This window comes from Oncorhynchus tshawytscha, linkage group LG25 (genome assembly GCF_018296145.1).
Source record: "Oncorhynchus tshawytscha isolate Ot180627B linkage group LG25, Otsh_v2.0, whole genome shotgun sequence".
In the NCBI taxonomy this organism is placed as follows: Eukaryota; Metazoa; Chordata; class Actinopteri; order Salmoniformes; family Salmonidae; genus Oncorhynchus; species Oncorhynchus tshawytscha.
This window is the reverse complement of record NC_056453.1, coordinates 22,379,589-22,406,415: the sequence shown is the minus strand read 5'-3', so window position 1 is coordinate 22,406,415 and position 26,827 is coordinate 22,379,589. Positions and strand designations below refer to the sequence as shown.

Below are 26,827 nucleotides of genomic sequence, written 5' to 3'. Positions count from 1 at the left end.
AAGACTTATATGGAAGTATAGATGAGCCAAATTGTTTTACCTGAGCATAACCCCAAAACTAATAACTTATTTGCCAGCCCTACTCTGTTGTTTATGGAATGGCATGCTTTGAGCACTACTGCATTTAATATATACTGCATTTAATATATTTAACCTTTTATTTAAAAAAAAGTGATATTTACATGTGAAAAATGAATGGCATATGCTGCATTTGCTATAGGCCTATTGTTTAACTGTTTGTCAGTGACACTTTGATATCTTGATAATATTCAGCTGTTTAAAGGGCAAATCCACAGATGAAACAGTAACAAAACAGTTGCCCCACCTCTGTTTTGGTAAAAAGCTGGGGGATGGGCCTGGAGAAATGTAACCACTCTCAGATTAATTGACAAGGATGCAAGTACATCCATCATATCAACATGATTGTTTTAACCATGTTATGAGGCTACACAGTGTTTGTTTACATTTACAGAGAAAGAACAAGCTTATATTTTGGGTTCTTATGGAGTGTGATTCTTCTTAAGAATCAATGTATGTATACAGTGGGGGGTGTATTTAGTCAGCCACCAATTGTGCGGTGTTCTCTCATTTGTGTCTGGAAGCAGCTAGCCAACTAGCCACCATCAGCCAGTTAGCTGGGTGCTTGACTGCCGTTGTGAGGTCAGGACGCTCGGATCAACCCTACTCCTCCGTCAGAGCGTTCAATATGGCTCTAAATTTACAAACGCGGACTCTGACACTCCAGATTGAATTTACGAACGCACCCTTTGTCTATATTATATTGTTACTTAAAAAAATAAAATAAACAAAGATATCGAGCTACCTAGCTATCAGACACATTTTCGTATATGAAGCCAGTAGGCGGTGGTAATAAACCAGTAAGGAAGAAGCTAACCGGAACCAATATAATTTGATCCCGGAACCTAGCGTAAAGTACTTATTGTAGTGAGGGAACTATTAGTCAGACGCCCTACAGTATTTCCGGAAAAAAACATAAGCAAGGCTATTTACAGCTTTCACATCACTTTTGTCATTAAAATATTACATATCTTGGAGGTAAGATAATATTTTTCATAGCTAGTGCCATTTGCACACGATTTGTTTAGATGTCAACCATGTCACCAAATGGTTTAACAAACTAAATAGACAAGGCGACTAGCTAGCATAGCTAGATAACTTTGCTCTAGTCCATCGCGCGATGACAATACGAGTTGCCCTTGCTCTCTGGCACGTTAAATTGATTATTTCATAGAGGTTTGAATATTTTTTAAATGACTGACTTTAATATATTTTAGAAACTCACCAAAGTAAAAATGTTACTACTGTGCTTGAGAAACACTAAATGTAGCTCTGGTTGACACCATATCATGCGCATGGACCAGAGCTACTAAAGGATAGCTCAGCCTACGTCTGGCAAGTTGTTGACGTGCTGTCAGAAAAACTTGATAGCTAAGTATCAGTGACAAAGTTATTGTTCACTGGCATTATTACTGACTGACATTATTGCTCTTCAATGCCTCTAATATTTGACACTGTTTTACGGCTCGTTTTGCAGCGACAACATACAGCACTCGAACATGAACGTGAACCAGGGTCAGGGGACAGTGGGGAGTGACCCGGTGATTCTGGCCACCGCTGGATATGACCACACAGTGCGGTTCTGGCAGGCCCACAGCGGCATATGCACCAGGACAGTCCAGCACCAGGACTCTGTATCCTTACCTTTGCCTGCTTCACACAAATCTATCAAGAGAGATATTACTTGCTAGTTTTGCCTTTATTTCGTTTCAAGATCCCATGTCATTGTTGGTTGTAACAACTTAGAAAGGCTCCAACTCCTTGATTAGAGATCTTTTCTTAAATAAACAACATCCCCTAGTGAGCACAATATGTTGATAACATATTTTCAAACAAAAATAGTATTTTGATCTTAAGGCTGTTATTGCACAATCATTATAGTTTAGCTGCCTTTAATTATTTTCTTAACCAATACTTTCAGCAAGTGAACTCCCTCGAAGTTACTCCCGACAGAAGTATGATTGCTGCTGCAGGTTTGTGCAGAAATAAGATATTCACACCCATACTCATCATAATCATTAACATGGTACTTGACTGTGTATCTTTTCTTCTATTCCAAAGGTTATCAACACATTCGTATGTATGATCTAAATTCCAACAACCCAAACCCGGTCATAAACTATGATGGCGTCAGTAAGAACATTACGTCAGTGGGCTTCCATGAGGACGGCCGCTGGATGTACACAGGAGGAGAGGACTGCATGGCTCGCATCTGGGACCTGAGGTACTCTTGATAATATGGCGACTGTCGCTTCCTGCTGTGTTTCTGCCTGCCTGCTATGGAATTCTCACCAAGCTACATATATTGCTCTGGTCCTAGGTCAAGGAACCTGCAATGTCAGAGGATCTTTCAGGTCAATGCTCCCATCAACTGTGTATGCCTTCATCCCAACCAGGTAAGTCAGTGTCTCAAAAGCGATGAATGAAATATGCCACCACTAGAGGGAGCACTGTGACTGATACAGAACTGTCTGAGTTGTACCAAAGACGATACAGTATGAAGGTAGGCTAAAACTGCTTCTCCAAAATAAATCCATGATCACACGTGTAGGCGAAGTCATAGCGACGTTGGTTAGCTAGGCTCATGCGTAGAAACACGTCATTGGGTCTAACTGTCGTCTCGCACCGAACTGCGCATCTGGAGGCCGTCAAATCAAAGGCACTCCTTCGATATAAAAGTTTTGTTTTGTTTTGACGAAAATGAAACTCTCAGTTTGTCACTTTCATGAGGTTGGCGTAGTAACCTGTTCAATTACTTAAGACATTGGCTAAAATCTAGGTGGCCCCTTTAGATTTTGAGAAGATGAACAACATTGACTTCTCAAACCCCAGCCTGGTTTGTTTCGCAAGTGTTCCCGGAAGTCTTGCAATGTTGCGCCTCTGAGTTCAGAAACTCTGTGGTTTTACTGTAACTGTTGATAAACACCTAGGTTAATCCTTGCCTTCTTTAAAGCGGCAATCAGCAGTTGAAACAAAAACAAAGCGTACTTAAATCAAACGTTATTGGTCACATGGTGATATTATTGCGGGTGTAGTGAAATGCTTGTGTTCTTAGCTCCAACAGTGCTGTAGTATATAACAATACACACATCTAAAATAATGGAATTAAGAAACATAAATATTAGGCCTCCCGGGTGATGCAGTGGTCTAAGGTACTGCATCGCAGTGCTAGCTGTGCCACCAGAGACTCTGGGTTCGGGCCCAGGCTCTGTCGCAGCTAGCCACGACCGGGAGGTCCATGGGGCGACGCATAATTGGCCTAGCGTCGTCCGGGTTAGGGAGGGTTTGGCCGGTAGAGATATCCTTGTCTCATCGCGCACTAGCGACTCCTGTGGCGGGCCAGGCGCAGTGCACGCTGACCAGGTCGCTACGTGCACAGTGTTTCCTCTGACACATTGGTGCAGCTGGCTTCCGGGTTGGATGCGCACTGTGTTAAGAAGCAGTGCGGCTTGGTTGGGTTTCGGAGGACGGATGGCTCTCGTCCTTCGTCTCTCCCGAGCCCGTACGGGAGTTGTAGCGATGAGACAAGATAGTAACTACTAACAAATGGATACCACGAAAAAGGGGGTAAAATTAAAAAACATACATAAATATTAGGACGAGCAATGACTGAGTGGCATTGACTATAATGCAGTAGAATAAAGCAGTATGTAAACATTATTAAAGTGACTAGTGTTCCATTATTAAAGTGGCCAGTGATTCCAAGTCTATGTATATAGGACAGCAGCCGCTAAGGTGCAGGGTTGAGTAACGGGGTGGTAGCTGGCTAGTGATGGCTATTTAACAGTCTCATGGCCTTGAGATAGAAGCTGTTTTTCAGTCTCTCGGTGCCAGCTTTGATGTACCTGCAATGACCTCACCTTCTGGATGATAGCGGGGTGAACAGGCTGTGCCTCGGGTGGTTGATGTACTTGATGTTCTTTTTGGCCTTCCTGTGACATTGGGTGCTGTAGGTGTCCTGGAGGGCAGACAGTGCCCCCGATGTTGCGTTGGGAAGTTTGAGGGTCTTAGGGGCCAATCTGAATTTCTTCAGTCTCCTTAGGTTGAAGAGGCGCTATTATGCCTTGTACCCCACACTGTCTGTGTGGACCATTTCAGTTTGTCAGTGATGTGTACGCTGAGGGACTTGAAGCTTTTCACCTTCTCCTCTGCGGTCCCATCGATGTAGATGAGAGTGTGCTCCTTCTGCTGTATCCTGAAGTCCACAATCAGCTCCTTCGTTTTGTTGATGTTGATATTTTTTTCCTGGCACCACTCCGCCAGGGCCCTCACCTCCTCCCTGTAGGCTGTCTTGTCATTGTCTGTAATCAGGTCTACTACTGTTGTGTCATCTGAACTTGATGTTGGAGTGCGTGGTCACGCGGTCATGGGTGAACAGGGAGTACAGGAGGGGGCTGAGCATGCACCCTTGTGGGGTCCCTGTGTTGAGGATCTGCGAAGTGCAGGTGTTTTAACTACCTTCACCACCTGGGGGTGGCCCATCAGGAAGTCCAGGATCCAGTTGCACAGTTCAGACTTAGGGCCTCGAGCTTAATGATGAGCTTGGAGGGTACTATGGTGTTGAAGGCTGAGCTATAGTCAATGAACAGGATTCTTATATATGTATTCCTTTTATCCAGATGGGATAGGGCAGTGCGATGGCGATTGCATCGTCTGTGGATCTATGGGGGCGGTAAGCAAATTGAAGTGGGTCTAGGATGTCAGGTAAGGTAGAGGTGATATGATCCTTAACTAGCCTCTCAAAGCACTTCATGATGACAGTAGTGAGTGCTATGAGGCAATAGTCATTTAGTTCAGTTACCTTTGCTTTCCTGGATACAGGAACAATGGTGGACATCTTGAAGCAAATGGGAACAGCAGACTGGGATAGGGAGAGATTGAATATGTCCGTAAATAATCCAGCCAGCTGGTCCCTGCCACTGTTTTGGTAAATAGCGGAGGGATTGGGCTGGAGAAATGTAACCACTCTCAAATTCATGGACAGAGCTATGAATGCAAGGACTGACTATCCATGATAACAAAATTATAGTTTTAGCCATGTTCTGATGGTCTACAGTGTTTGTTTACATTTACTGTGTTTACAGACATAGTCAAATAAGCTTATTTTGGGTTTTGATGGGGTATGGAAGTTGAACTTAGCTCATGGGTACATATAATTAATTTATAAGTCCAAAAATGTATGTACCAACTGCATATTGACCCTTTTTTAAAATTCTGCTTATTGTATCTAATTGATTCTCAATCAGGCTTGTGTATTTTCCAGGCTGAATTGATCGTGGGGGACCAGAGCGGTGTGATCCATATCTGGGATCTGAAGACCGATCACAACGAGCAGCTTATTCCTGAACCAGAAGTGTCCATCAACTCAGTCCACATTGACCCAGACGCCAGCTACATGGCAGCAGTCAATAGCTCGGTCAGTATGCTGAAAAATATAATTTTGTTATACTGGACACTCTAGTACAGGGATGGGCAACTTTGATGGGGTTGGGGCCGGAAAAAATCTGAACTCGTCATGAGGTGCCACAGTTTCTTACGGGTCTGTGCAACTATAGTGCCAGTCAAAAGTTTGGACACACCTACTCATTCAAGGGTTTTTCTTTATCTTTACTATTTTCTACATTGTAGAATAATAGTGAAGACATCAGAACTATGAAATAACACATGGAATCATGTAGTAACCAATTTTTTTAAAACAAATCAAAGTATATTATATCTGAGTGAGACTCCATAACCAAATCAATGGGGGGCCCCCAGCCGGTAATTCGACATTGATAACAAGTTTAGATAGTTTAGCGCCCAGCAAGCTTGGCAATCTAAAAAAGTTACCTGACTGACATAACAAGAGACACATTTTTGAAATGTCACTTTCTGTAGTCTCTATTCTAACTCGAAACAGTAAGTTGAAACCCCTACTGAGGGCCTTCAAGAATGGCCGGTTGCCCATCCCTGTCTTAAAGTTAATTTAGTCTAATACGACACATTTTTCCATGGGGTGTAGAGCAAATGTTTTAAAGCACGTTTGCTGCAATTCTACACATTTTGCCATGGGGCTGAGAGAAGATTTAGCCATTTAGCCAACTAATTTCATTCAATTCTACTAATTGTGCAATTGGTCAGAGAGGAAAATTAGCTGTTTTAGAGCTAATTCTGTACAATTCTAAACATTTCGACCATGATAAGTTTAGATAGCTGGCTGCTAAACTATACTGAACAAAAATATAAATGCTACAATTTCAATCCTGCACAATCTGCGGTTGTGAGGCCATTCGGACATACTGCCACATTTTGTAAAATGACTTTGGAGGCGGCTTATGGTAGAGAAATTAATATTAAATTCTCTGGCAACGGCTCCGGTGGACATTCGTGCAGTCAGCATGCCAATTTGTGGCATTGTGTGACATAACTGCACATTTTAGAGTGGCCTTTTATTGTCCTCAGCACAATGTGCATCTGTGTAATGATCATGCTGTTTAATAAGGATTGGACCCAAATCTAACTGCCTGTAGCTCAGGACCTAAGTCAAGAATATGCATATTTTTGATACCATTTGAAAGGAAACACTTTGAAGTTTGTAGAAATGTGAAATTAATGTAGGAGAATATAACACATTAAATCTGTTAGCTCGTATTTTTCTTCCATCTTTGAAATGCAAGAGAGAGGCCAATATATGTTGTAGTAGTAATATAGGTGCAATTTAGATTTTGGCCACTAGATGTTAGCAGTGTATGTGCAAAGTTGTAGACTGATCCAATGAACAATTGCATTTCTGTTCAAAATGTTGTATCAAGACTGCCCAAATGTGCCTAATTGGTTTATTAATACATTTTCAAGTTCATAACTATGCACACTCAAACAATAGCATGGTATTATGTCACTGTAATAGCTACTGTAAATTGGACAGTGCAGTTAGATTAACACAAATTTGAGCTTTCTGCCCATATCAGATATGTCTATGTTCTTGTTACTTACAACCTCATGCTAATCACATTAGCGCACGTTAGCTCAACCATCCCGCAGGGGGGACACAGATCCTGTAGAGGTTTTAATCAGCTTCTTGATATTCCACACCTGTCAGGTGGATGGATTATCTTGGCAAACGAGAAATGCTCACTAACAGAGATGTAAACAAATTTGTGCACAAAATTTGAGAGAAATAAGCTTTTTGTGCGTATGGAACATTTCTGGAATCTTTATTTCAGCGCATGAAACATGGGACCAACACTTTACATGTTACGTTTATATTTTTGTTCAGAATAATTTACCAATAAAAAAAGTGCTAATTTGAGTTTAAATTGTGATCACTGTCCATGTCTCACAGGGAAACTGTTACGTTTGGAACCTGGCAGGAGGGATGGGTGACGAGGTGACACAGCTCATCCCCAAAACCAAGATCCCCGCTCATAAGCGCTACTCCCTCCGCTGCAAATTTAGTCCTGATTCCACGTGAGTACACCACACACATTTTTTTAAGGAATGTGTGCATAATCCAACATTAACTATTTAGAAGTAGGAGGCTTTGATTGCATGTCTTGTATAGTTACTGTGTCTTTTCTCCACAGTCTGCTGGCGACCTGCTCGGCGGACCAGACGTGTAAGATCTGGAGAACATCTAACTTCTCTCTGATGACGGAGCTGAGCATCAAGAGTAATAACCCTGGAGAGACGTCCCGAGGTTGGATGTGGGACTGTGCCTTCTCTGGAGACTCACAGTACATTGTAACAGGTCAGTGTTATATTTCTTCCCAGTGTGTTTTATTATGCACGATAACAACTAAATGATTAATGTGTATTTACACTTTATCTAGCTCTGTTCCTGTAGGTTTTCACTCCAACCCTAATCTAGCGCACCCGATTCTAACAATTAGCTGGTTGATAAGCTGATCGGTTTAGTTACAACTGGGGTTTGAGCATCAACTTACAGCAGGGTAGCTCTCCAGGAACAGGGTTGGAGAGCCCTGATCTAGGGTAAGGGATAGTTTTTGCTGTTGGAAAGTGACTGACTTCCGTCCTTTCTAGAGTGGCTAGATTGTGATGATTAATCCTGAGCCGCGACTGCATGGAGCCTCAAACTCATTAGTTAACTCACTTTTGGGCAGTTCTGACTTGTGCTCCAATGGATCAATCAGTAAATGTGATGAATTTCCTTCCAGCCTCCTCTGACAACCTGGCACGGCTGTGGTGTGTGGAGACTGGTGAGATCAAGAGGGAGTACAGCGGCCATCAGAAAGCTGTGGTGTGCCTGGCCTTTAACGACAGCGTGCTGGGCTGAGGAGACAGCAGCAGTGGACTCCAGTGGATGAGAAGGAGCTACACTACAGCGAAGCTCTGTGACTGTATATATATCTATATCCACACACCCGTCTGTCTACTTCCACAAAAGCTTTTGATTTATCAGTATAAGAGAGGGGAGAGGCTGTTTTTATATTTCTCATAAGGACCACATTTCAACAGATTGGGGATACAAGGAGGTCTATGGGCTTGTTTGTATCTTATAGCTTGGGCGAGGAGTTTACTTACCATGAAAAACTCTGGGCCATAGCTAGATTAATGTATTTGGGTTCAATAGCTTAATCAAAGGTGAAAAGTCTCAAATGTCAGGTCTTTGAAAAACTGATGGATATCTGTAATGTGGACTGTGTCCCAATGTGTGACTGTACAGGATATGATGAACTCCAGTAAAGACTAACTGGTGTGTAACATTTACTCTGTGGCGCTTTTGTCTTGATTCTCTGTTTAATACATCATAACAGGAACTACCACAAAGGCTCTGTTTTTTAGTCTGAAGTGTTGGAAAGATTCTATTTCCCTTCTCTATAGTAAAAGAGACAATCCGTATTTTACACAACTGTTCTTTATTGGAGGGATCAAGTCATTTTAACACAATCCAATAAACAGGAATGGTTACACACACAATGACTCATCTGCTGTGGGTTGCAGTGCAGGAAATAACAAGCACAAAAAAACAGACTCTTATACTCTCCACAACTGCCACAAGGGAAGGTATTAAACATGAAGGGAGGGTGACGAGGGGAGTCTGCAGATAAACTTGACAGCTTGTTTCCGTCCCTCGGAATGGAAAGGACTGGGGCGAAAGCTTAGAAGGGACTAAGGTAGCTGCAGTATTGAGTCAAAGCTGGCTGCTGTTCCCCGGTTGTATTCAAATAGGTTTTTTTTTGCAGCCGGCGACTTAGCAGGGATGAGAAGGATCACTTTGTTTCCCTGATCAGCGGTTGGTATGTGCTGCCTGAGAGTGGATGATGGCAGGTCACTCCGGCAGGTAGTAGAAGCAGACAGACACACAGATGTTACTAGGGAAGCAGATGTCAATACAGAAGTAGACCAGACGCTGTTTACCTGGACCTTCAGAGAGAGAGAGGGTTTGTTACTAAACAGGCAGTTTGGTAGCGAAGACCAACAAAACCCAAGTGGCGTAAAGTAAAAATAGCAGTGAGTTCAGCCTAAAGGTTGTGCTTCTTATTTACTTCTGGCATACTGCAAAGGTCACACAGCACTTCAGTTTAGCATTATGCTAACTAACTGTAGCAGGAAGATCTAACCCTTACTATAGCAGAGAGCACTGATGGCTACTCTGAATCCCCAAGTGAGTAAAACTGGAAATACGGTTCCATTAACAGATGGTAGTTGGCTTGCATACTTTGGGGTTTTGCAGTGATTAAAAAAAGTACTCAATTGTCATACTTGAGTAAAAGTAAAGATTACTTACTAGAAAATGTCAAGTAAAAGTCACCCAGTAAAATACTAGAGTAACAGTCTAAGTTTACTGCTGCGAAACTGCAAAGGTCACACAGCACAGTAGTATAGGATTATGTTTCTCACTCTGCCCTATTCTGGAAAGAGCTGCCAACACACAAAGACACAGGGAGCAAGCTCTCCCTCAGTCTGAGGAACTTGTTTTACAAAAGAGCCCCTGGTCTTTCCTTTGTATGAAATATGACTGTTGATTTATCCCAGAATTGAATATAAAATTGGACCCACTTTAAAATAAAACAGTCCACAGTTACATAAATGTACATCATTGTGTGAATGTGTATTTAGTATGTGGCTATAAATGTGAAGAAGGGTACTCTCACCCTCTTGCCTCCTGGTCCAGTGGATGGAGCTGTGTCGACACAGGGCCTGTAGAGGCTCCTCCAGGGTGGACACATCAACCTGACTGCCCCCCATCACCCCCAGGAACTCTGTCTGTCTCTGGGTCTCATTCCCCAACAACACCTCCTGGCAGAAGAGGAACACATTTGTCTCGGGATTATGAATGATGAGAGCAAGCTAAAGGGACAGCAAAAGAGGAATTATGATTGCACTGCTTGTGAGGTCACCTCAGTGGTTTTTCTAACAACAAATATAAGTTGTGTCAATTAAGATTATATATAAGGATAGAACAGTGTGCTTTGGCAGACCTGAAACTCAAGCTGCCATTATAGAGCAGTGTCTCTATTAGATCACTTCAGTGGCCTATGCCAGGTTATACACTCAACCCTGCATCATTCTCAGCTGAACTCTGGTCTCTCATTTGGCACAATGGCCATTTAGTAATTGCACCATTTACACTGGTGATGAGTCCGATAGGGACCACTTAAAGTGCCGTTATGCCTGAGCGAGCCTTCTAACAGTCCGATTCCCTCCACTCTATAGAGCATTATGCTGCAGAACAGATATTTTGCTCTCAGAAAGGCCCAGCCTTTTCTATGTGGATGAAGTCTATCCATTAAATCAGACACTTAATGACCACAATCAGTGAGTGGTTCTCGTGCTGAAGTATAGTTCTACGAGATACTTAATACCGTGAGAGTCAGAACTCAAATACAAACACAAACGACTATGTTTCTATCAGATAGCATGAGAAAAGGATAAAACACTTGGGATTTTAGCATACGTGGCATATTTCTCTTTTGAGTTTATATGCAACTTAAGTCTGTATAACCACTTAATGATTGAATGAGTCCAGCTGCACAATGGCCCATAACTGTGGGGTAATGAACCGGTAATTAACTAATGACATGAGTAATCATACACCAGCTCGTGTGAATAAATGAATTATCCTAGGCCCTGATAACCATGATTCAATCTGATATGAGCAAGTAATCGACTCATAAAGTAAAACGCTAATGGGCCTCAAAATAAAATAACAAATACCCAGCAAGGACACTGGTAGATATCGACATGGCCCTGTAGATACACAGTACCACAGCAGAAAAGCAACCCATCCGTTCTGCAATGACCATTGACATTGACCAAACATAGCAAAAAAATCACACCTCATTAAAGATGTCCACTGTAGGACTGGCCCTTCCCTCGCTAACCAACCATAGTCTCGCCACTTTCTCCAGCCCAGTGAAGCCTTAACAAACCCAGTAGTCCCCAGACAGAGTGGCCATTGTGCAGATCTGAGCCTCACTGCTGTCCCAACCTGTAAGGGGATCCAGGGAAGAGAGAGGTCTAGGAGGATCAGATGCCCTGAGGAATTCAGTCCTGGAGAGACACTACACTATAAACATTTAAGGCCTTGTTCGGCCTATTACCTCCCACTCGTTCTCTGGACAGGGAGAGGAGAGGGATGCTAAAATCAACACTTCTAACTCCAATAGGGTCTGGCTGGCCATGGAGTGAGACAGAGATGGCACTAAGCTATGAGTCACTTACAATTATCCACCCCCACTGCCAACTCACACATTAGCAACAGTGTAAGGTAACAGGGCACCCTCAACTGAGAGCCGGCTGACACAGTAGGGTGTTTCTGCGTACTCTTTAGTTGTTGCCTTGCCAATAAGTCCCTATGTGACATATTTCCTTCGCATGGTAACAGGCTCATATAAAGTGAAATCCAAAATAGTATATTTCATACACTGTTATATGTTGGAAAGGTGAAACATCTTTACCGTTTGCATTGACTGCTGGAGAAGGGACTGCATGTTTTCATAGTCAGATTTCTCCATCTTACTCAGGTAGCAATTCTCCTGGTTCATAGGTTTGTAACATATCATACCCTGCACAAACAAACATAACACAATGTCAGTTCAGCATCCATTGAAGCTCAGTTCTAGCATGGGAATCTGTTCCTAGACAACCAGCCTTTTACAATGCAACAATGTGGAACAAGGAAACAGAAAGGTGCACTGCTGCTTGCCTCAGTTCAATACACTTTGAACAGGTCTGCTTCTTACATGTTTGACGTCAAAGAGCACGGTGGATGTGTGGTTGGCCAGTGAGGTCACAGTATAGGTCACCAGGTCGTTGTGCTTGTCCACCAATGCTGATTGTTTGATCAGGGTTCCAGTCAGATCCGGAACTGTGATTCTGACAACCTGTAAGGACCACAGTAGAGGGATAGGTTTATTCAATGTAAACTCATCATCAACATTGTGATTGTACAAGTGTGAGTGAATATTTTGTACATCAACCACAGTCATGTGTGCATCTACGTTAGATTGGGCTACAACACCTCACAGTTTTAATGCCAAATACAAAGCAACGTGTTCCCGACAGGTGAATCAGGTGAGTGTTGTGTCTCCCACCTGTGCGTCGGGCTGTCTGACCCATAGATGCCCCCTGACGCTGAGGGCGATGATGACCAGGAGGAGAGTGGCACTGAGGGTCACCCAGAATGCCTTGTGTGGGAACTGGCAGGACACTGTTGGACCCTCGTCCTGAGGAGACATACACAACAACAGCTTATCACAATCTACATAGCCACTTGTCTGGGTGAGTGTCTGACTGTTTCTGGATTCAACAACATTGTTGACTTCAACAAGTTTGTTAAAACTGAAATAGAATGGAACACTATACCCTATGACAGTGATCATCAACTGGATTCAGCCGGGGGAGGATTTTTTTCTTGAGCAAATAGTCAGGGGGGCGGAACATAATGACAAATAATTTGTAGACTTCAAATTGGCCGCAAGCCCAAACAGATATATTTAACTAAAACATAATCATTTCAAACCTTGCTTACATTTGTATACAATCATGTCTCTATATAATGCTTGGGAATACTTGGGAAAAGATTTCCAAAATTTCAATCACTTGGAGCTGATTTCCTGGTATTTTTTGCTCAGAAAACTTGGGGTGCCAAATAAAGCCGCCAGTTGGGGACCCTGCTCTGTGAGTGTTGCACAAATAACATTACCACAACTTAGTCTTTCTATCTGTATAAAAATAACTTTTCCAAGAGCAACAAAATCATTGAGGCTAATGAAAAAAAAATCTGACTTTTGCCACAGATCATTTAAGCCACCACTGAGCAAGGTACAGATGAGTCCCACTCCTACCATGCGTTGTGAATCCTCCAACCCGGTGGTTTCTGAACGTTTCCAACACCTCACCATCCTGTGTCCGGTGACTTCTCTTCTCTCACTCCGACTTCACCCTTCTTCTCTCACCTATCTGCATCGAGCTGCGGTCATTACCAGCACCGAGTGAGACGCTCTGCGATACACCTGGCCAACTTCTCTCTCTCTCGCTCTCTGTAGACCTGTCTCCCCCTCTCCTCGCCTACCTCCCCCTCACACAGACACACACGTGACAGTCCAAACCTTTGGCCGGCTACCCTCACCTTAGACAATGGACAAAGGGGTGAGACAAACTCACCTCTGTGGACAGGCTCGGTCATCGGCCATGGCAGGGTGATATGAGGAATGGACTGAAGGACCGTCCAGTCGATGAAAGGCCAAGGTGACTTTAAGAGCTTCTGTGTTAATAACACCCGGGTCCAGCACAGCCCACTGTGTTGAAGTTGACACAATCCACAGGGAAGCCTTTAGTTTTGGAAAAGGTATGTTTATTTTTTATCAGTGTTTGATTGACTTGAGTCAAGGTGAATACTGGACAGAGGATGATACAGTAGTTTGATTATTGTATTGGCAGTACAGACAATCTAACGTATTATAGACACTTAGTTACTAAGAAGACTGACATTATGTTACATTAAAACACACTTAACAAGATCATTGATTATTGCGCAAACCCCTAACCTTCTAATTGAATGGGAACAAAAGGTAGTTATATTTTTACATTTACAATACATCAGGATACAATAAGAGTATAACTCAGTTTATGTATACTTCCTCACGTGAATGGGTAATGTAAATGGCAATAAACACAGCATTGGTACAGTGAATGAGAGTGGACAACATAAGATATATAATTCCTGATGAATTGTCAGTGCACTCCAGTTTACTGTATTTCTGCATAGCTTTCTGCTTTAGATAAATATTGAGTGAGACGTGATTTTAAATGTATGCACACAGATGAGGGAAATACCCAAAAGGAGTGTGTACACATTTCCTCCGACTGTGTTTGAGATCATTGCTACAGAGGGATATTGAGCAAAGAACACAGGCCCTTGCATAGCCCTTCTTCCTTTTCACCCAAACACACAGTACATACTTCACTACCATTTCCTGAACAACTCTTTTGAAAAAAAAATGTAAAATCCATTTATCAACACTGGAAATCAGGAGTGGCTAACCCTCATCCTGGAGAGCTACTGGGTGTGCTGGGCAGGCTTTTGTTCCAGCCCTACTATTCCTTTCCTTTTTTGCTGCTGAATCTATGTGGTGCATTACAGTAGGGCTGGAACAAAGGCTTGTACACCCAGTAGCTCTCCATGAGGAGTCGGCTACACCGGCTGTATATCTTGAATATACATATTCAGCCATAGCATACTGTAGTTAAAATAACTTTAATATAGGTTTGTTTTGTTGCAGTCTTAGTATAATCGAAGCAGTTGATTAACTCTCTGTACCTTCCTGAATTTTCACATCCTTAATCCGGAAACAAGCCTGGGTTTTCAGACACACACAGTCCTTAACGGTCCTTTATAATTAGTCAATATTAATCTAATTATCATCTATCAAGGCTAAAGTCTCATTGAGATAAAAACCTATTTTTCTTTTCCACACCCTGACTGGTTATCCTTGTAGAGCAGGCAGGAGTTCTGCAATACTCTCTACGTAGTAGTCAGGCACCATTCCAAGGCGTTTTGGACAGCCACTCTCCTGATGGGCCTCAGCGTCGGCCACAGTGGACACCCCGGTCAGGGTCAGCAGGGTCTTCAGGCCACAGTTGGACCCCAGCAGGATGTCCGTGTCCAACCGGTCCCCCACCATGAGGCAGCGGGTGCGGTCCAGGCCGAACTGGCTGGCCACACAGTCGTACATGAAGTGGTTGGGCTTTCCCACCGTCTGGGCCTGGCGCTGGGCTGCGGTCTCCACAGCCTTCAGGATGCAGCCCGTCCCTGGTGGAGACAGAGAGGGGAAGACATTCAGTGTTGTTGACACATGCTTAAACATACAGTAAGATATGAAAGATCTGACTTGGGGCAGTATAAAACCCCTCATGTTATCGCATCACACTGGCTCGCTGTAAGCTACTAAAGATCATTAACACAGCACTCATGTAGCCTCCCTGTATGTGAGCACTACGGACTATGCCACAGAGGTCTGGCCCGTTGTGGCACAGATGGTGTGCCCTCCATGTGTACGGTAACCACAGTCTTGTTGGTTAATACTCCAGCTGTTGTCTCTGCACAGCCAACATCCTACTTACCTGGGACAGCTTTGCCTCCTTCCAGGGGCAGTCTGGTGTCAGTGTTGGTTCCCACCAGTAGACAGTCAGGGTTGTTGAGGTACTGCAGGGCTCTGTTCAGTTTCATGTAACTGAAGTGCTCATCAAACCCAACAACCACAGCCTTCACCTCAGGGTCCAGGGGCACGTTTGCCCAATCGATCTGGACACCTGATATCGGATCAGGCCCCACACCTGTCTGCTGGATCCCAACCTTTTCTAGTTCCTGCCTCATTGCATTGCTTCCTATGAGATACACTTTGCCCTGTAGTCTGGAGACATGTTTTAGGTACATTGCAGAGCAGTACGCCGTTCCAAACACTTCATCTTCAGTTGCGTTGAATCCCATCAATGCCATTTTGTCTGCATACATCTTTCTAGTTTTAGTGCTGTTGTTGGTGACGAAAAAAACTTTCTTTCCATTCTTCTTGAGCAGGTTGATAACGTCAGGGGCGCCAGGGATTGCCTGATCCCCTCGCCAGATGACACCATCACAGTCGAAGAGGACACTGTCCACAGAATCTAACATTTGCTTTATTAAGGGACCGTTCAGCCGGGTGCATTTTGACACAGCCATTGGGAAAACGTGTGCGTACTGTCAGCTACCGGTATCTCTTGTTCCTCGATCAGTCAGTGTCCAAAAATAACTGGCTAGCTACTGTATGCTACCACTTTCTTGCAGACTAGCCACGACGTTTAGCGAAAAATGTACGAGAACAATCTCCCCGAAGAAATATGACATTCAATTTAAGCACGAGTACTATTTCGTTTTGATCTTGCAGTTGAATCATTTGGTGTCTTCAATAACGATGTATTGCGAAGTTTCCTGACCTTATATCATTGCATCAAATCCATACTGTAACACACTTCCGCACCGGTTTAAAGTGACAGGAGCATCCATGTGCCCTCTTCCGGGTTCCTTGCTAGGTTCAATATATACAGGTTAAGGGTGCGTTCGTAAATTAACTTTGGCTATGTACGATTTCAGAGCACTCTCGTCTGTGTGCAAGAACGCTGAATAACGGATGCATTTACAAACGTGCAACACGTTGAATATGACCATTGTCAGTAAACGTCGGCAAAAAACGTAATTAAATTGTTACCAGCAGCACACTTACAGTCACCAAACGATATGGATAACATGAAAACAGCCTAACCAGCTCTGCTAGGGCGAGTAAAATGGTCAGAATGAGGTGTTCTCTCATTTGTGTCTGGAAGCAGCTAGCCAACTAGCCACCATCAGCCAGTTAGCTGGGTGCTTGACTGCCGTTGTGAGGTCAGGACGCTCGGATCAACCCTACTCCTCCGTCAGAGCGTTCAATGTGGCTCTGAACGCTCCGAGAGCGAAACGCTCTGAATTTACGAACACACCACCTAGGTTCCTTGCGGATCAACTTCATACTCCCCCATCAGCTCTGGGACGCACAATAGTGGTATGTCTTGAGACATTTTATTTTGGAATGTTGAACATTTCAAATTCGCGGATCATTCTTCAGTCAACTGACAGATGATGCGAGACTCACAAACGACCTGGAGGATTTACAAACTGTTACAAAAGTATTTTAATATGTAATGTATGCTTAGCCCAAACAATATTTAGTCCATATGAAGAAATATGTTAATGACATCTTGTTTTATATTATGCAGACTCTGGTTAGCTATCTAGTAGCTAACAACTGTCATTAGCTAGCATACAATTATAGTAAAAAAATGACGTAGCTAGCTAGTTATATCTCTGAAAGGCATGTTACTTTTTTTTCAGTTGCCCATTAAGTCCATGCGGGATCAGAAAAAGGAGAAGGGATCATGTCAAATGTCTCAACCTCGGTGATAGCTCAGCCATCACCATCTGATTATATACAGATGTTTCAAGACATGTTGAGTCAAAGCTGATCTACTCTAACAGCTGACTGCAGTTATTGTCTTTTCTGTGCAGTTTTATTTCATAGAGAATACATCTAAATGTTACATGAAAAAATGCCCAAATAGCTGGTGGATTAGATTTTTTTTGTTTTGTTGATCAACCTCACATGCTGCAGAGTAGACTGGATTTATCTGAGTGCTAACCTCTATTCATGGGTATGCTGATGAGGTAAATTATGAATGGATGCTTGTATCTGCTTTTTGTTTTTTACATGTGCTTTAATAGTTGTGTAATGAACATGGCCTATTTCTCTTTTGTCAGAATATAAGGATGGAATACATGTCAACAACTCCGACTCAATCAAGGTAAGCAGTCACCCAGCAAATACAAGTGAGAGCAGTGCATCCAAAAATGAACAAGACATGTCATGTTAACTTCTTCCCATGAGAACAGTGCTGAACTGACTCATTCTATTTTCAGACTGGACATAGAATACAACTAGGGTCCTATCTGGTGTCAAACATTAAGCCCTCATGGATGGTAGGGCTTTCTGCTTCAGGTGAGCTATTCAGAATTAAGTTACAAGAAAATAGCAGGGTAGAGGTAGTATTGTTATTGATGTTGCTGTATTTATAATGATACATAACTACATACTTTCCAGCAGATTAAGCAAAGCTCTGAGATCCACAAACAAGAGATGACAATCTGGCTGTAAAGACTTGAAGATCATTTGGAGCCCTATAACACATTTACCAAGTTATTGTTGCTTCTGCCTCTGTTATTTGTCAATAAATCTAGATGACTTTGATTTGGTGTGCAGGTCAATTTGTGCCATGGATGTGCACGAGTTCTGGAGTGAGTGATTAGTATTTAGAACTAATAAAACGTCTCAAGACATATTTCCAAGAAGTGTCTAAAGACAGTCTTAGATGTCTTCATTTTAGTCTTAAAACATCTCAAGATGTCACAAGACATGGTTGGTGATGGCTGGTTATGTTGTGCAAGCAGCGAGCAAAGCTCCAAATGCATGTGTGTATACACAGCAAGCATTGAATGAAAATAATTACCTGTAGGCATGATATGCATCCTTGCTTCCTCTAATACACAATTAAACTTGATAGGCATAGACCATCTGCAAATTCATCTCAAGGAACAGACAACAGGGAAAAGGTGTATACAGAAGCTTTATTGCCAGTTAGAAAAATATTTAAGATCCCCCAAAATCCACATACCAACAACAATATCTTTAAAAAATAAATACAAATGACAAACATTCATTACTGTAGCTAGTGGGCCTATAAACTGCCTCTGTTGAACTCAATTATCTTTTTTCTGCACGGGGCGGAGGGGGAAAAATATCTCCCCCAGGTTTCTAAGCACCCCTCTACTATAGAACCACCTTTTGGACTGGTCAGAGGCTGGCAGACCACAGAAGTGGTCAGGTGAGGGGTGGCAGTGCTGGCAGACATTCCCTCGTCCCTTGTACCACTCGTTGGAGGTCTGGTTGACCAGAGCTAGGTAGGAGTGGAACATGGTGTAGCCTGCCAGGAGTAGGAAGACGAAGACCAGGAAGCCCAGCATAAACACGATCCTGGGGAAGGTCAGGAACAGGTGCTGGGGAGAGGCAGAGGAAATATACATTGAGTGTACAAAACATTAACACCTGCTCTTTCCATGAGACTGACCAGGTGAATCCAGGTAAAAGCTATGATCCACTTCAAATCAGTATAGATGAAGGGGAGGAGACAGCTTAAAGAAGGATTTAAGCCTTGAGACATGGATTGTGTATGTGTGCAATTCAGAGGGTGAATCAGCTAAACAAAATATTTAAGTGCCTTTGAATGGGATATGTAAGTAGGTGCTAGGCACACCGATTTGTGTCAAGAACAGCAATGCTGCTGTGTTTTTCCACACTCAACAGTTTCCCATGTGTATCAAGAATGGTCCACCACCCAAAGGACATCCAGCCAACTGTGGGAAGCATTGGAGTCAACATGGGCCAGCATCCCTGTGGAACGCTTCCTACAAGGTGTTGAAGAGTCCAAGCCCTGCCGAATTGAGGTTATTCTGAGGGGAAAATGGGCTTGAGGGAAGAGTTCTTAATGTTTTGTACACTCAGTCTATATGTGGGAAGTGAATTTACATTAAAATATAATACAAAAATAAATAGTACATATGTAAACTGAGACAAAGTGTGTGGTGATTTCTGTGGCACATTAATGGAACTAGATAAGATTTAATTCATGACATTCATATTTTAATTAATTAAATCAGACTTGCTGGGTTTAAACAGGCAGAAGGAAATACTAACTCCATGTAAACATCAGGCACCGATATCATTGTGTGCGTGTCTGTATGTCCAGTCTTTCACCTGTATGACAAAGAGCATCCCTGCCTGCTGTTGCTGCCCATCATCATCTATGTAACGGGCTTGTAGGATGCCTGACCGCACCACAGCGTGCAGTAACATGTCCACCGTCAGTAGTGCCATGTCTGCTGCCATGGCACACACACTCAGCAGGTAGAGAAGGAAGTATCGGGTGTTCTGAGCGCCGATGCAGTTGTTGACCCAGACACAGTGGTGGTCGAAGCGCTGCACACACCTATTGCAGACTCCTGGACAAAACAAGGGCAACACATTGGCTATTAAATACAGTTTAGAGACAATAATAGTAGCAGTTATACACTATTATGTAACAATGCATATTAGGATGTTATACGCTGTTCTGAGAAGTATAGTTTATAGACTGTGCTATGCCTATATAGTAGACATTCAGATGTACAGTATTAGAGCTAATGCCTGCGACTAAAAGCCAAAGGCCAATCTGTACTACTTACTACAGTGTTTTGAGCGAGCAGGTTTGACCAGCTGACAGGTTGGACAGCAGACTCCTGGGTGGAACATCCTCTTGTCATATGGGTATACCTGGAGCTGACCAGCATGTCGCTTCTTTGTAACTGTACCTACAGAGAAAGAGCGTACTTAATTATATTCATGGTGGGATTGAATTGCACAATACAATGTGCATCCATAAGAGTTTATAAAAGTACTAGCAGGAGCCTGTTCAGTAGGTGTCATGATATTCCTCAGGAGGAAACTTTACAGAACGTTCACTTCAGATAATGTATTATGTTGTGATTTTCTGTCTACCAAATAGGCCCTACTCTGTGTTATAGTTGACTTACCAGGTTCCCTTCTAATGCAGAGGTAGAAGAAGCAGGATTTGACCACCAGTAGAACATAAGGGACTGATAGGCTGGAGAGAGTGGTGTCCATGTCCCTGCAGTATCCAAACACCTCATAGGTGAACTCTGTGTACACGGCCCCCTCCAGTAAGATATGGAGATAGATAAACATTCTGTTCCTATGAGGAAACAATGGCAAACAGTTCATCAGAGGGACTGTTTTTTAAATCTATTCAATATAACAATTTTCAAAACTAGGGTTGACCCCATTTAGTCGACAGGCTGTTGTTCAACCGATAATTTTTTTAGTCGGGAAGTTGCAAAGAAAACAACTAAATTCTGCCATGTCTCAATTGACACCTGTGGACTAAACCATTGCAGAGATTGCAGGGATGGCACACCAGTAGTACATTTCCCTTTAATTCCCATAATTTCTAATCTACAAATGTTTGTTCAGTTACTGTAATTTTCTGTTAATGTCAATATATTATTATTTTACAATTCTTATTGTCAAATTACAACTTTGTTTGCAGAGCACACAACCTAGGCCACACTTGTGAGAAACCAGTTTAGGTTTGTTTCATTCCATTCACGAGTTATCAAATGTAGGCTTATAAATGTGCCCATTGGGGATCTGATAGTATTTCTGATTGTCTTAACTCACCACCACTAATGAGCTGTAGAGCTTCTAAAAATATATATTTTCAACTCAAAACAGCAAGTTTTTTTTATTATTATTTTTTTTTTACATCCATTGAAGATGACAATAGTTCCTCAAACTTTCCAGCTCTCTCCCTTGCGATAACCACTTGGTGTAAAAGAGAAAGAAAATGTAATTCTCTTATCAGGTGGAAAAGTCATAATAGACCTACCTGAAATGATTATCCCTTGTACAAATAGCCTACAGCTGTGTCTGTCCAGAGCTCACTGGTGTGGGAAACTGAGGGTCCAACATATTTTATACAATGTTGCAAGTTTGTTAGCAGGGCTTAATGGACCAAGTTGATACAATGTTTTAAGTTCCTTGCAGAAAGGCCATGCATAACCAATGTTTATTTTTTTTCACCTTTATTTAACCAGGTAGGCAAGTTGAGAACAAGTTCTCATTTACAATTGCGACCTGGCCAAGATAAAGCAAAGCAGTTCGACACATACAACGACACAGAGTTACACATGGAGTAAAACAAACATACAGTCAATAATACAGTAGAAAAATAAGTCTAATCTACAATGTGAGCAAGTGAGGTGAGATAAGGGAGGTAAAGGCCATGGTGGCGAAGTAAATACAATATAGCAAGTAAAACACTAATGGTAGATTTGCAGTGGAAGAATGTGCAAAGTAGAGATATAAATAATGGGTTGCAAAAGAGCTAAATAAATGAATACAGTAGGTGAAAGAGGTAGTTGTTTGGGCTAAATTATAGATGGGCTATGTACAGGTGCAGTAATCTGTGAGCTGCTCTGACAGCTGGTGCTTAAAGCTAGTAAGGGAGATAAGTGTTTCCAGTTGCAGAGATTTTTGTAGTTCGTTCCAGTCATTGGCAGCAGAGAACTGGAAGGAGAGGCGGCCAAAGGAAGAATTGGTTTTGGGGGTGACCAGAGAGATACCTGCTGGAGCGCATGCTACAGGTGGGTGCTGCTATGGTGACCAGTGAGCTGAGATAAGGGGGGACTTTACCTAGCAGGGTCTTGTAGATGACCTGGAGCCAGTGGGTTTGGCGACGAGTATGAAGCGAGGGCCAGCCAACGAGAGCATACAGGTTGCAGTGGTGGGTAGTATATGGGGCTTTGGTGACAAAACGGATGGCACTGTGATAGACTGCCTCCAATTCTGCATCCAATTTGTTGAGTAGGGTATTGGGAGGCTATTTTGTAAATGACATCGCCGAAGTCGAGGATTGGTAGGATGGTCAGTTTTATAAGGGTATGTTTGGCAGCATGAGTGAAGGATGCTTTGTTGCGAAATAGGAAGCCAATTCTTGATTTAACTTTGGATTGGAGATGTTTGATGCGAGTCTGGAAGGAGAGTTTACAGTCTAACCAGACACCTAGGTATTTGTAGTTGTCCACATATTCTAAGTCCGAGGCGTCCAGAGTAGTGATGCTGGCGATTGGTTGAAGAGCATGCATTTAGTTTTACTTGTATTTAAGAGCAATTGGAGGCCACGGAAGGACAGTTGTATGGCATTGAAGCTTGCCTGGAGGGTTGTTAACACAGTGTCCAAAGAAGGGCCAGAAGTATACAGAATGGTGTCGTCTGCATAGAGGTGGATCAGAGACTCACCAGCAGCAAGAGCGACATCATTGATGTATACAGAGAAGAGAGTCGGTCCAAGAATTGAACCCTGTGGCACCCCCATAGAGACTGCCAGAGGCCCGGACAACAGACCCTCCGATTTGACACACTGAACTCTGTCAGAGAAGTAGTTGGTCAACCAGGCGAGGCAATCATTTGAGAAACCAAGGCTGTCGAGTCTGCAGATGAGGATGTGGTGATTGACAGAGTCGAAAGCCTTGGCCAGGTCAATGAATATGGCTGCACAGTATTGTTTATCATCGATGGCGGTTAAGATATCGTTTAGGACCTTGAGCGTGGCTGAGATGCACCCATGACCAGCACTGAAACCAGATTGCATAGCGGAGAAGGTATGGTGGGATTTGAAATGGTCGGTAATCTGTTTGTTGACTTGGCTTACGAAGACCTTAGAAAAGGCAGGGTAGGATAGAGATAAGTCTGTAGCAGTTTGGGTCCAGAGTGTCCCCCCCTTTGAAGAGGGGGATGACCGCAGCTGCTTTCCAATCTTTGGGAATCTCAGATGACACGAATGAGAGGTTGAACAGGCTAGTAATAGTGGTGGCAACAATTTCGGCAGATCATTTTAGAAAGGGTCCAGATTGTCTAGCCCGGCTGATTTGTAGGGGTCCAGATCTTGAAGTTCTTTCAGAACATCAGCTGACTGGATTTGGGAGAAGGAGAAATGGGGAAAGCTTGGGCGAGTTGCTGTGGGGGGGTGCAGTGCTGTTGACCGGGGTAGGGGTAGCCAGGTGGAAAGCATGGCCAGCCGTAGAAAAATGCTTTTTGAAATTCTCAATTATAGTGGATTTATTGGTGGTGAGTGTTTCCTAACTTCAGTGCAGTGGGCCGCTGGGAGGTGCTCTTATTCTCCATGGACTTTACAGTGTCCCAGAAATTTTTGGAGTTTGTGTTGCAAGAAGCAAATTTCTGCTTGAAAAAGCTAGCCTTGGCTTTTCTAACTGCCTGTATATATTGGTTTCTAGCTTCCCTGAAAAGTTGCATATCACGGGGGCTGTTCGATGCTAATGCAGAACGCCATAGGATGTTTTTGTGTTGGTTAAGGGCAGTCAGGTCTGGAGAGAACCAAGGGCTATATCTGTTCCTGGTTCTACATTTCTTGAATGGGGCATGCTTATTTAAGATGGTGAGGAAGGTATTTAAAAAAAATAACCAGGCATCCTCTACTGACGGGATGATATCAATATCCTTCCAGGATACCCCGGCCAGGTCTGTGATTTATAAAAAAGATCAATCGGGATAAGTTCTACCTGCAAGCTGCAATGTTTGATTTGTTGGCTTTTTTTATGTAGGCTATTTTTTACATAGTTGGCAATGTCAAAATAAGTTACTTCTAGATTTGTATAGCCTCATTTTCAATTAGATAGCATTTTTATTAATCACACATGACAATGATTTTGCGATACGAATACTTTATTATAAAACAAATGAAACAGTTCCACGAAAATGTGAAAATCATAACTGGCACGCAGATCAGTAGAAATGGTCAAATAAATTGGCACTCCAAATGTAGAAGGTTGCTGACCCCTGGTGTAGCCCATTTCCGATGATTTTGGGAGGGTAATGGCAGAATCTGCCAAGTCCAGCAGTAGTGGGAGGTGGTAGTTCGGGAACATGTTTTTTTCTTCTGGTTAGGCTCTCTCTGGCTCCCTTGAGTCATTTGTGTGTCTTAATTATTTAATCACAGTGTGCTTAAAGCGTCAGACAAGCTCAGTAGACTTCATATAGCCTTGTTGATTTTATTAAAACACATAGGGTGTGTCTATATATGGGAAACTACACGTTTTAAACCAGTCGATTGGTTGAAAGAACATAACTGTTTTTATTCGGGACAGCCCTAAAAAAAAATGTTTTTAATTAAAGTTGTGATTTCCAGGTTGTTCACTTACCGTTGATGAAATAGCATGTGCAACGTCCTCTGTGTAAAGCTTTGAAGCCATAGTGGTGTCCAAGGTGCTATTACCTGTCAAACAAAATAAGAGCATACTTTCATAAATGAACATCTCTATGGTTATGGCTATAATTACAATGGCGCTATAGCACCACTTTGTGTACGTTTCGAGAAGTGCCGTACTCTGATACAGTCTCTTACCTTTGTCACCGAGTCGAAAAGTAAACCAAAAGGAGTTTGTTGCTGACCAGAATATTTACAAACCAAGGCAATGCAGGTCAGCACAACCCCCACATAGATAGCAAATAGTGTGAGGAAATCCATTTGTTATTAACCTGTCAGAGTAGGAAACACGTCAGGAACATTGTAGGAAACTGCCTACTGTTAGATAACTGGCTGTCAAGCACTGACTGACTAGAAATAAATAACGTTAGCTAGCTAACTTATCATCGTAGATGTAATTATTAGTGTTATTCGATGATAACGAATAACACTAAACCTTTGCTAATGTTAAAAGACGCAGGTGCTCAGGTTGGTTAGCAAAGACAGGTTAACTAGCTAGCTAGCTTGCTTCATTCCTTCCACATTTCACTGCCATAGCTAGCCTAGTTGAACAGTAGCTGAGAGTTAGCTACTTATCTAATCATGACTTAATCGAGTCACCTTGTTACTTACCCTCTTTGTGGGATGTACAATTCCTCATTTAAATGTGTGCCTTAACTAGCGTTGCAGTCAACTTCATTAACTTCCTTGGACCACCTTGGACCATTCTCTTGCACGGTGTGGGTGTCTTCACTTCCGTAGCATTCTTCTTCTTCATCGGTCAGATCAGTGGAGTTTAACAGCGGTTGGCATCCAATATGTCGCATTACCGCTCCCAACTGGACTATAAATCCATTATACTTTGCGATACAAAATGGAAAACTTCCGTAGCATGTGGCTAACGTTTCTAACATTTTTTTTTATAGCGCAGCTGTTCTTCTACTACTTTAAATTTGAATTGGCAGATCGCAACCGAGAGGTACATATACCGCCACCTATTGTACTGTAGTGTTAGGCCGGTGAAAAGGGAAGAATAATTGCCTTGTCAACTAACCCTACACCTATTAAAACCTCACCACTATTCCACTACTTGGCCCTATCTGATCCTACACCAGCCCGGCTGCCTGGGAGGACACCAACCTTAATAAACCAACCTTTCTGAAGCACATGTTATTCCTCTCACTCTCTATTAGCCTCTGCCTACTCACAAGGGAGCCTCTTAGGATCCCTCGCCCTGGACCCATCTTCCTCTAGTACTCTCTTTACTGCCTCAGCATATGACACTGAGCTGATCCTGGCAACCTCAACCTGTCTTTCTCTCACCAGACACTTCTAATCTCCAACACTATGGGTCCCCTACAGTTAACACACATACATTTTTCCACCGATACTACACATTCTTTTGTCTCAGGCCCTCCTGCACACTTCTCACATCTAGGAATCTCCCTCCTACACACTGCTGCAACATGACCATAAGCTTGGCACCTAAAACACCATAATGGGTTCAGGACAAAAGCTCTAACTGACACGTCCTAACTGGACTTTTTCGGGTAAAGACTCAGCATCAAAACTTAACAGGACAGACAGTGTCTTCTCTGTTTCACCACGCTCTCCACCGGGTCTGCGTCACACCAAACGGCGGGCAGTCACAGACACCGGGAATCTTCCATTTTAGTTGATCCTCCTCAATCCTTAACACCACCCCAGTTATCACTCCTTTCAACAGTGCCCTGCTCGAGAGATCAAAGCAAGTCACAGTTCTTGTCCCTAGGCATGTGGTGCAGAGCGCCTGCTCCCTCTGTATGGAAGAAACTGAAATAAATCATCACGAGTCCACTTCAATTTACTTTCACTGACTTAACAGTCC

General features: G+C 42.8%; 4 protein-coding genes and 1 long non-coding RNA gene across 7 annotated transcripts; 2 read left to right on the top strand and 3 right to left on the bottom strand.

Annotated features, from left to right (window-relative positions):
- The first annotated feature begins 899 nt into the window (after positions 1 to 899).
- On the top strand, positions 900 to 8,784 carry mlst8 (MTOR associated protein, LST8 homolog (S. cerevisiae)). Its single transcript, XM_024387984.2, has 9 exons — positions 900 to 1,056; positions 1,556 to 1,712; positions 2,000 to 2,051; positions 2,140 to 2,302; positions 2,399 to 2,474; positions 5,342 to 5,494; positions 7,400 to 7,524; positions 7,641 to 7,804; positions 8,232 to 8,784. The coding sequence occupies exons 2-9, from the start codon at positions 1,578 to 1,580 to the stop codon at positions 8,348 to 8,350; spliced, it is 987 nt and encodes a 328-aa protein (XP_024243752.1). The 5' UTR covers positions 900 to 1,056; positions 1,556 to 1,577; the 3' UTR covers positions 8,351 to 8,784.
- Positions 8,785 to 8,811: 27 nt separating this feature from the next.
- bricd5 (BRICHOS domain containing 5) lies at positions 8,812 to 13,021 on the bottom strand. Of its 2 annotated transcripts, XM_024387988.1 has the most exons (5): positions 12,615 to 13,021; positions 12,264 to 12,404; positions 11,979 to 12,086; positions 10,173 to 10,317; positions 8,812 to 9,441 (listed from the first exon to the last, which is right to left on the bottom strand). In XM_024387988.1, the coding sequence occupies exons 1-5, from the start codon at positions 12,900 to 12,902 to the stop codon at positions 9,347 to 9,349; spliced, it is 777 nt and encodes a 258-aa protein (XP_024243756.1). In that variant the 5' UTR covers positions 12,903 to 13,021; the 3' UTR covers positions 8,812 to 9,346. The 2 variants fall into 2 exon arrangements, with proteins under 2 accessions (XP_024243756.1, XP_024243755.1); XM_024387987.2 differs by having other exon boundaries at positions 9,335 to 10,317.
- Positions 13,022 to 13,854: 833 nt separating this feature from the next.
- Positions 13,855 to 16,550, bottom strand: LOC112224436 (phosphoglycolate phosphatase). Its single transcript, XM_024387986.2, has 2 exons — positions 15,646 to 16,550; positions 13,855 to 15,334 (listed from the first exon to the last, which is right to left on the bottom strand). The coding sequence occupies exons 1-2, from the start codon at positions 16,238 to 16,240 to the stop codon at positions 15,009 to 15,011; spliced, it is 921 nt and encodes a 306-aa protein (XP_024243754.1). The 5' UTR covers positions 16,241 to 16,550; the 3' UTR covers positions 13,855 to 15,008.
- Positions 16,551 to 16,590: 40 nt separating this feature from the next.
- Positions 16,591 to 18,335, top strand: LOC112224438. Of its 2 annotated transcripts, XR_006079941.1 has the most exons (5): positions 16,591 to 17,096; positions 17,426 to 17,755; positions 17,849 to 17,892; positions 18,008 to 18,086; positions 18,192 to 18,335. It is a non-coding gene; the product is annotated as an uncharacterized LOC112224438 (long non-coding RNA). The 2 variants fall into 2 exon arrangements; XR_002949462.2 differs by lacking the exon at positions 17,426 to 17,755 and having other exon boundaries at positions 16,656 to 17,096.
- Positions 18,336 to 18,693: 358 nt separating this feature from the next.
- On the bottom strand, positions 18,694 to 25,892 carry zdhhc4 (zinc finger DHHC-type palmitoyltransferase 4). Its single transcript, XM_024387983.2, has 7 exons — positions 25,594 to 25,892; positions 25,120 to 25,253; positions 24,917 to 24,990; positions 20,714 to 20,892; positions 20,366 to 20,491; positions 19,899 to 20,143; positions 18,694 to 19,141 (listed from the first exon to the last, which is right to left on the bottom strand). The coding sequence occupies exons 2-7, from the start codon at positions 25,240 to 25,242 to the stop codon at positions 18,845 to 18,847; spliced, it is 1,044 nt and encodes a 347-aa protein (XP_024243751.1). The 5' UTR covers positions 25,243 to 25,253; positions 25,594 to 25,892; the 3' UTR covers positions 18,694 to 18,844.
- Positions 25,893 to 26,827: the final 935 nt, after the last annotated feature.

Bases quoted from the DNA above. Each gene is read 5' to 3' on its own strand.
- zdhhc4 (XM_024387983.2), bottom strand. From the start codon at position 25,242: ATGGATTTCCTCACACTATTTGCTATCTATGTGGGGGTTGTGCTGACC. The intron at 24,991-25,119 runs GTAAGAGACTGT...TTTGTTTGACAG, and splicing joins TTTTCGACTCGGTGACAAAG to GTAATAGCACCTTGGACACC. The intron at 20,492-20,713 runs GTAAGTCAACTA...CTTTCTCTGTAG, and splicing joins CTGCATTAGAAGGGAACCTG to GTACAGTTACAAAGAAGCGA.
- bricd5 (XM_024387987.2), bottom strand. From the start codon at position 12,902: ATGATCACTGTCATAGGGTATAGTGTTCCATTCTATTTCAGTTTTAAC. The intron at 12,405-12,614 runs GTGGGAGACACA...TGGTCCTTACAG, and splicing joins TCAGACAGCCCGACGCACAG to GTTGTCAGAATCACAGTTCC. The intron at 12,087-12,263 runs GTAAGAAGCAGA...TTGTTTGTGCAG, and splicing joins TGCTCTTTGACGTCAAACAT to GGTATGATATGTTACAAACC.
- LOC112224436 (XM_024387986.2), bottom strand. From the start codon at position 16,240: ATGGCTGTGTCAAAATGCACCCGGCTGAACGGTCCCTTAATAAAGCAA. The intron at 15,335-15,645 runs GTAAGTAGGATG...TGTCTCCACCAG, and splicing joins AGGAGGCAAAGCTGTCCCAG to GGACGGGCTGCATCCTGAAG.
- mlst8 (XM_024387984.2), top strand. From the start codon at position 1,578: ATGAACGTGAACCAGGGTCAGGGGACAGTGGGGAGTGACCCGGTGATT. The intron at 1,713-1,999 runs GTATCCTTACCT...CAATACTTTCAG, and splicing joins CAGTCCAGCACCAGGACTCT to CAAGTGAACTCCCTCGAAGT. The intron at 5,495-7,399 runs GTCAGTATGCTG...CATGTCTCACAG, and splicing joins TGGCAGCAGTCAATAGCTCG to GGAAACTGTTACGTTTGGAA.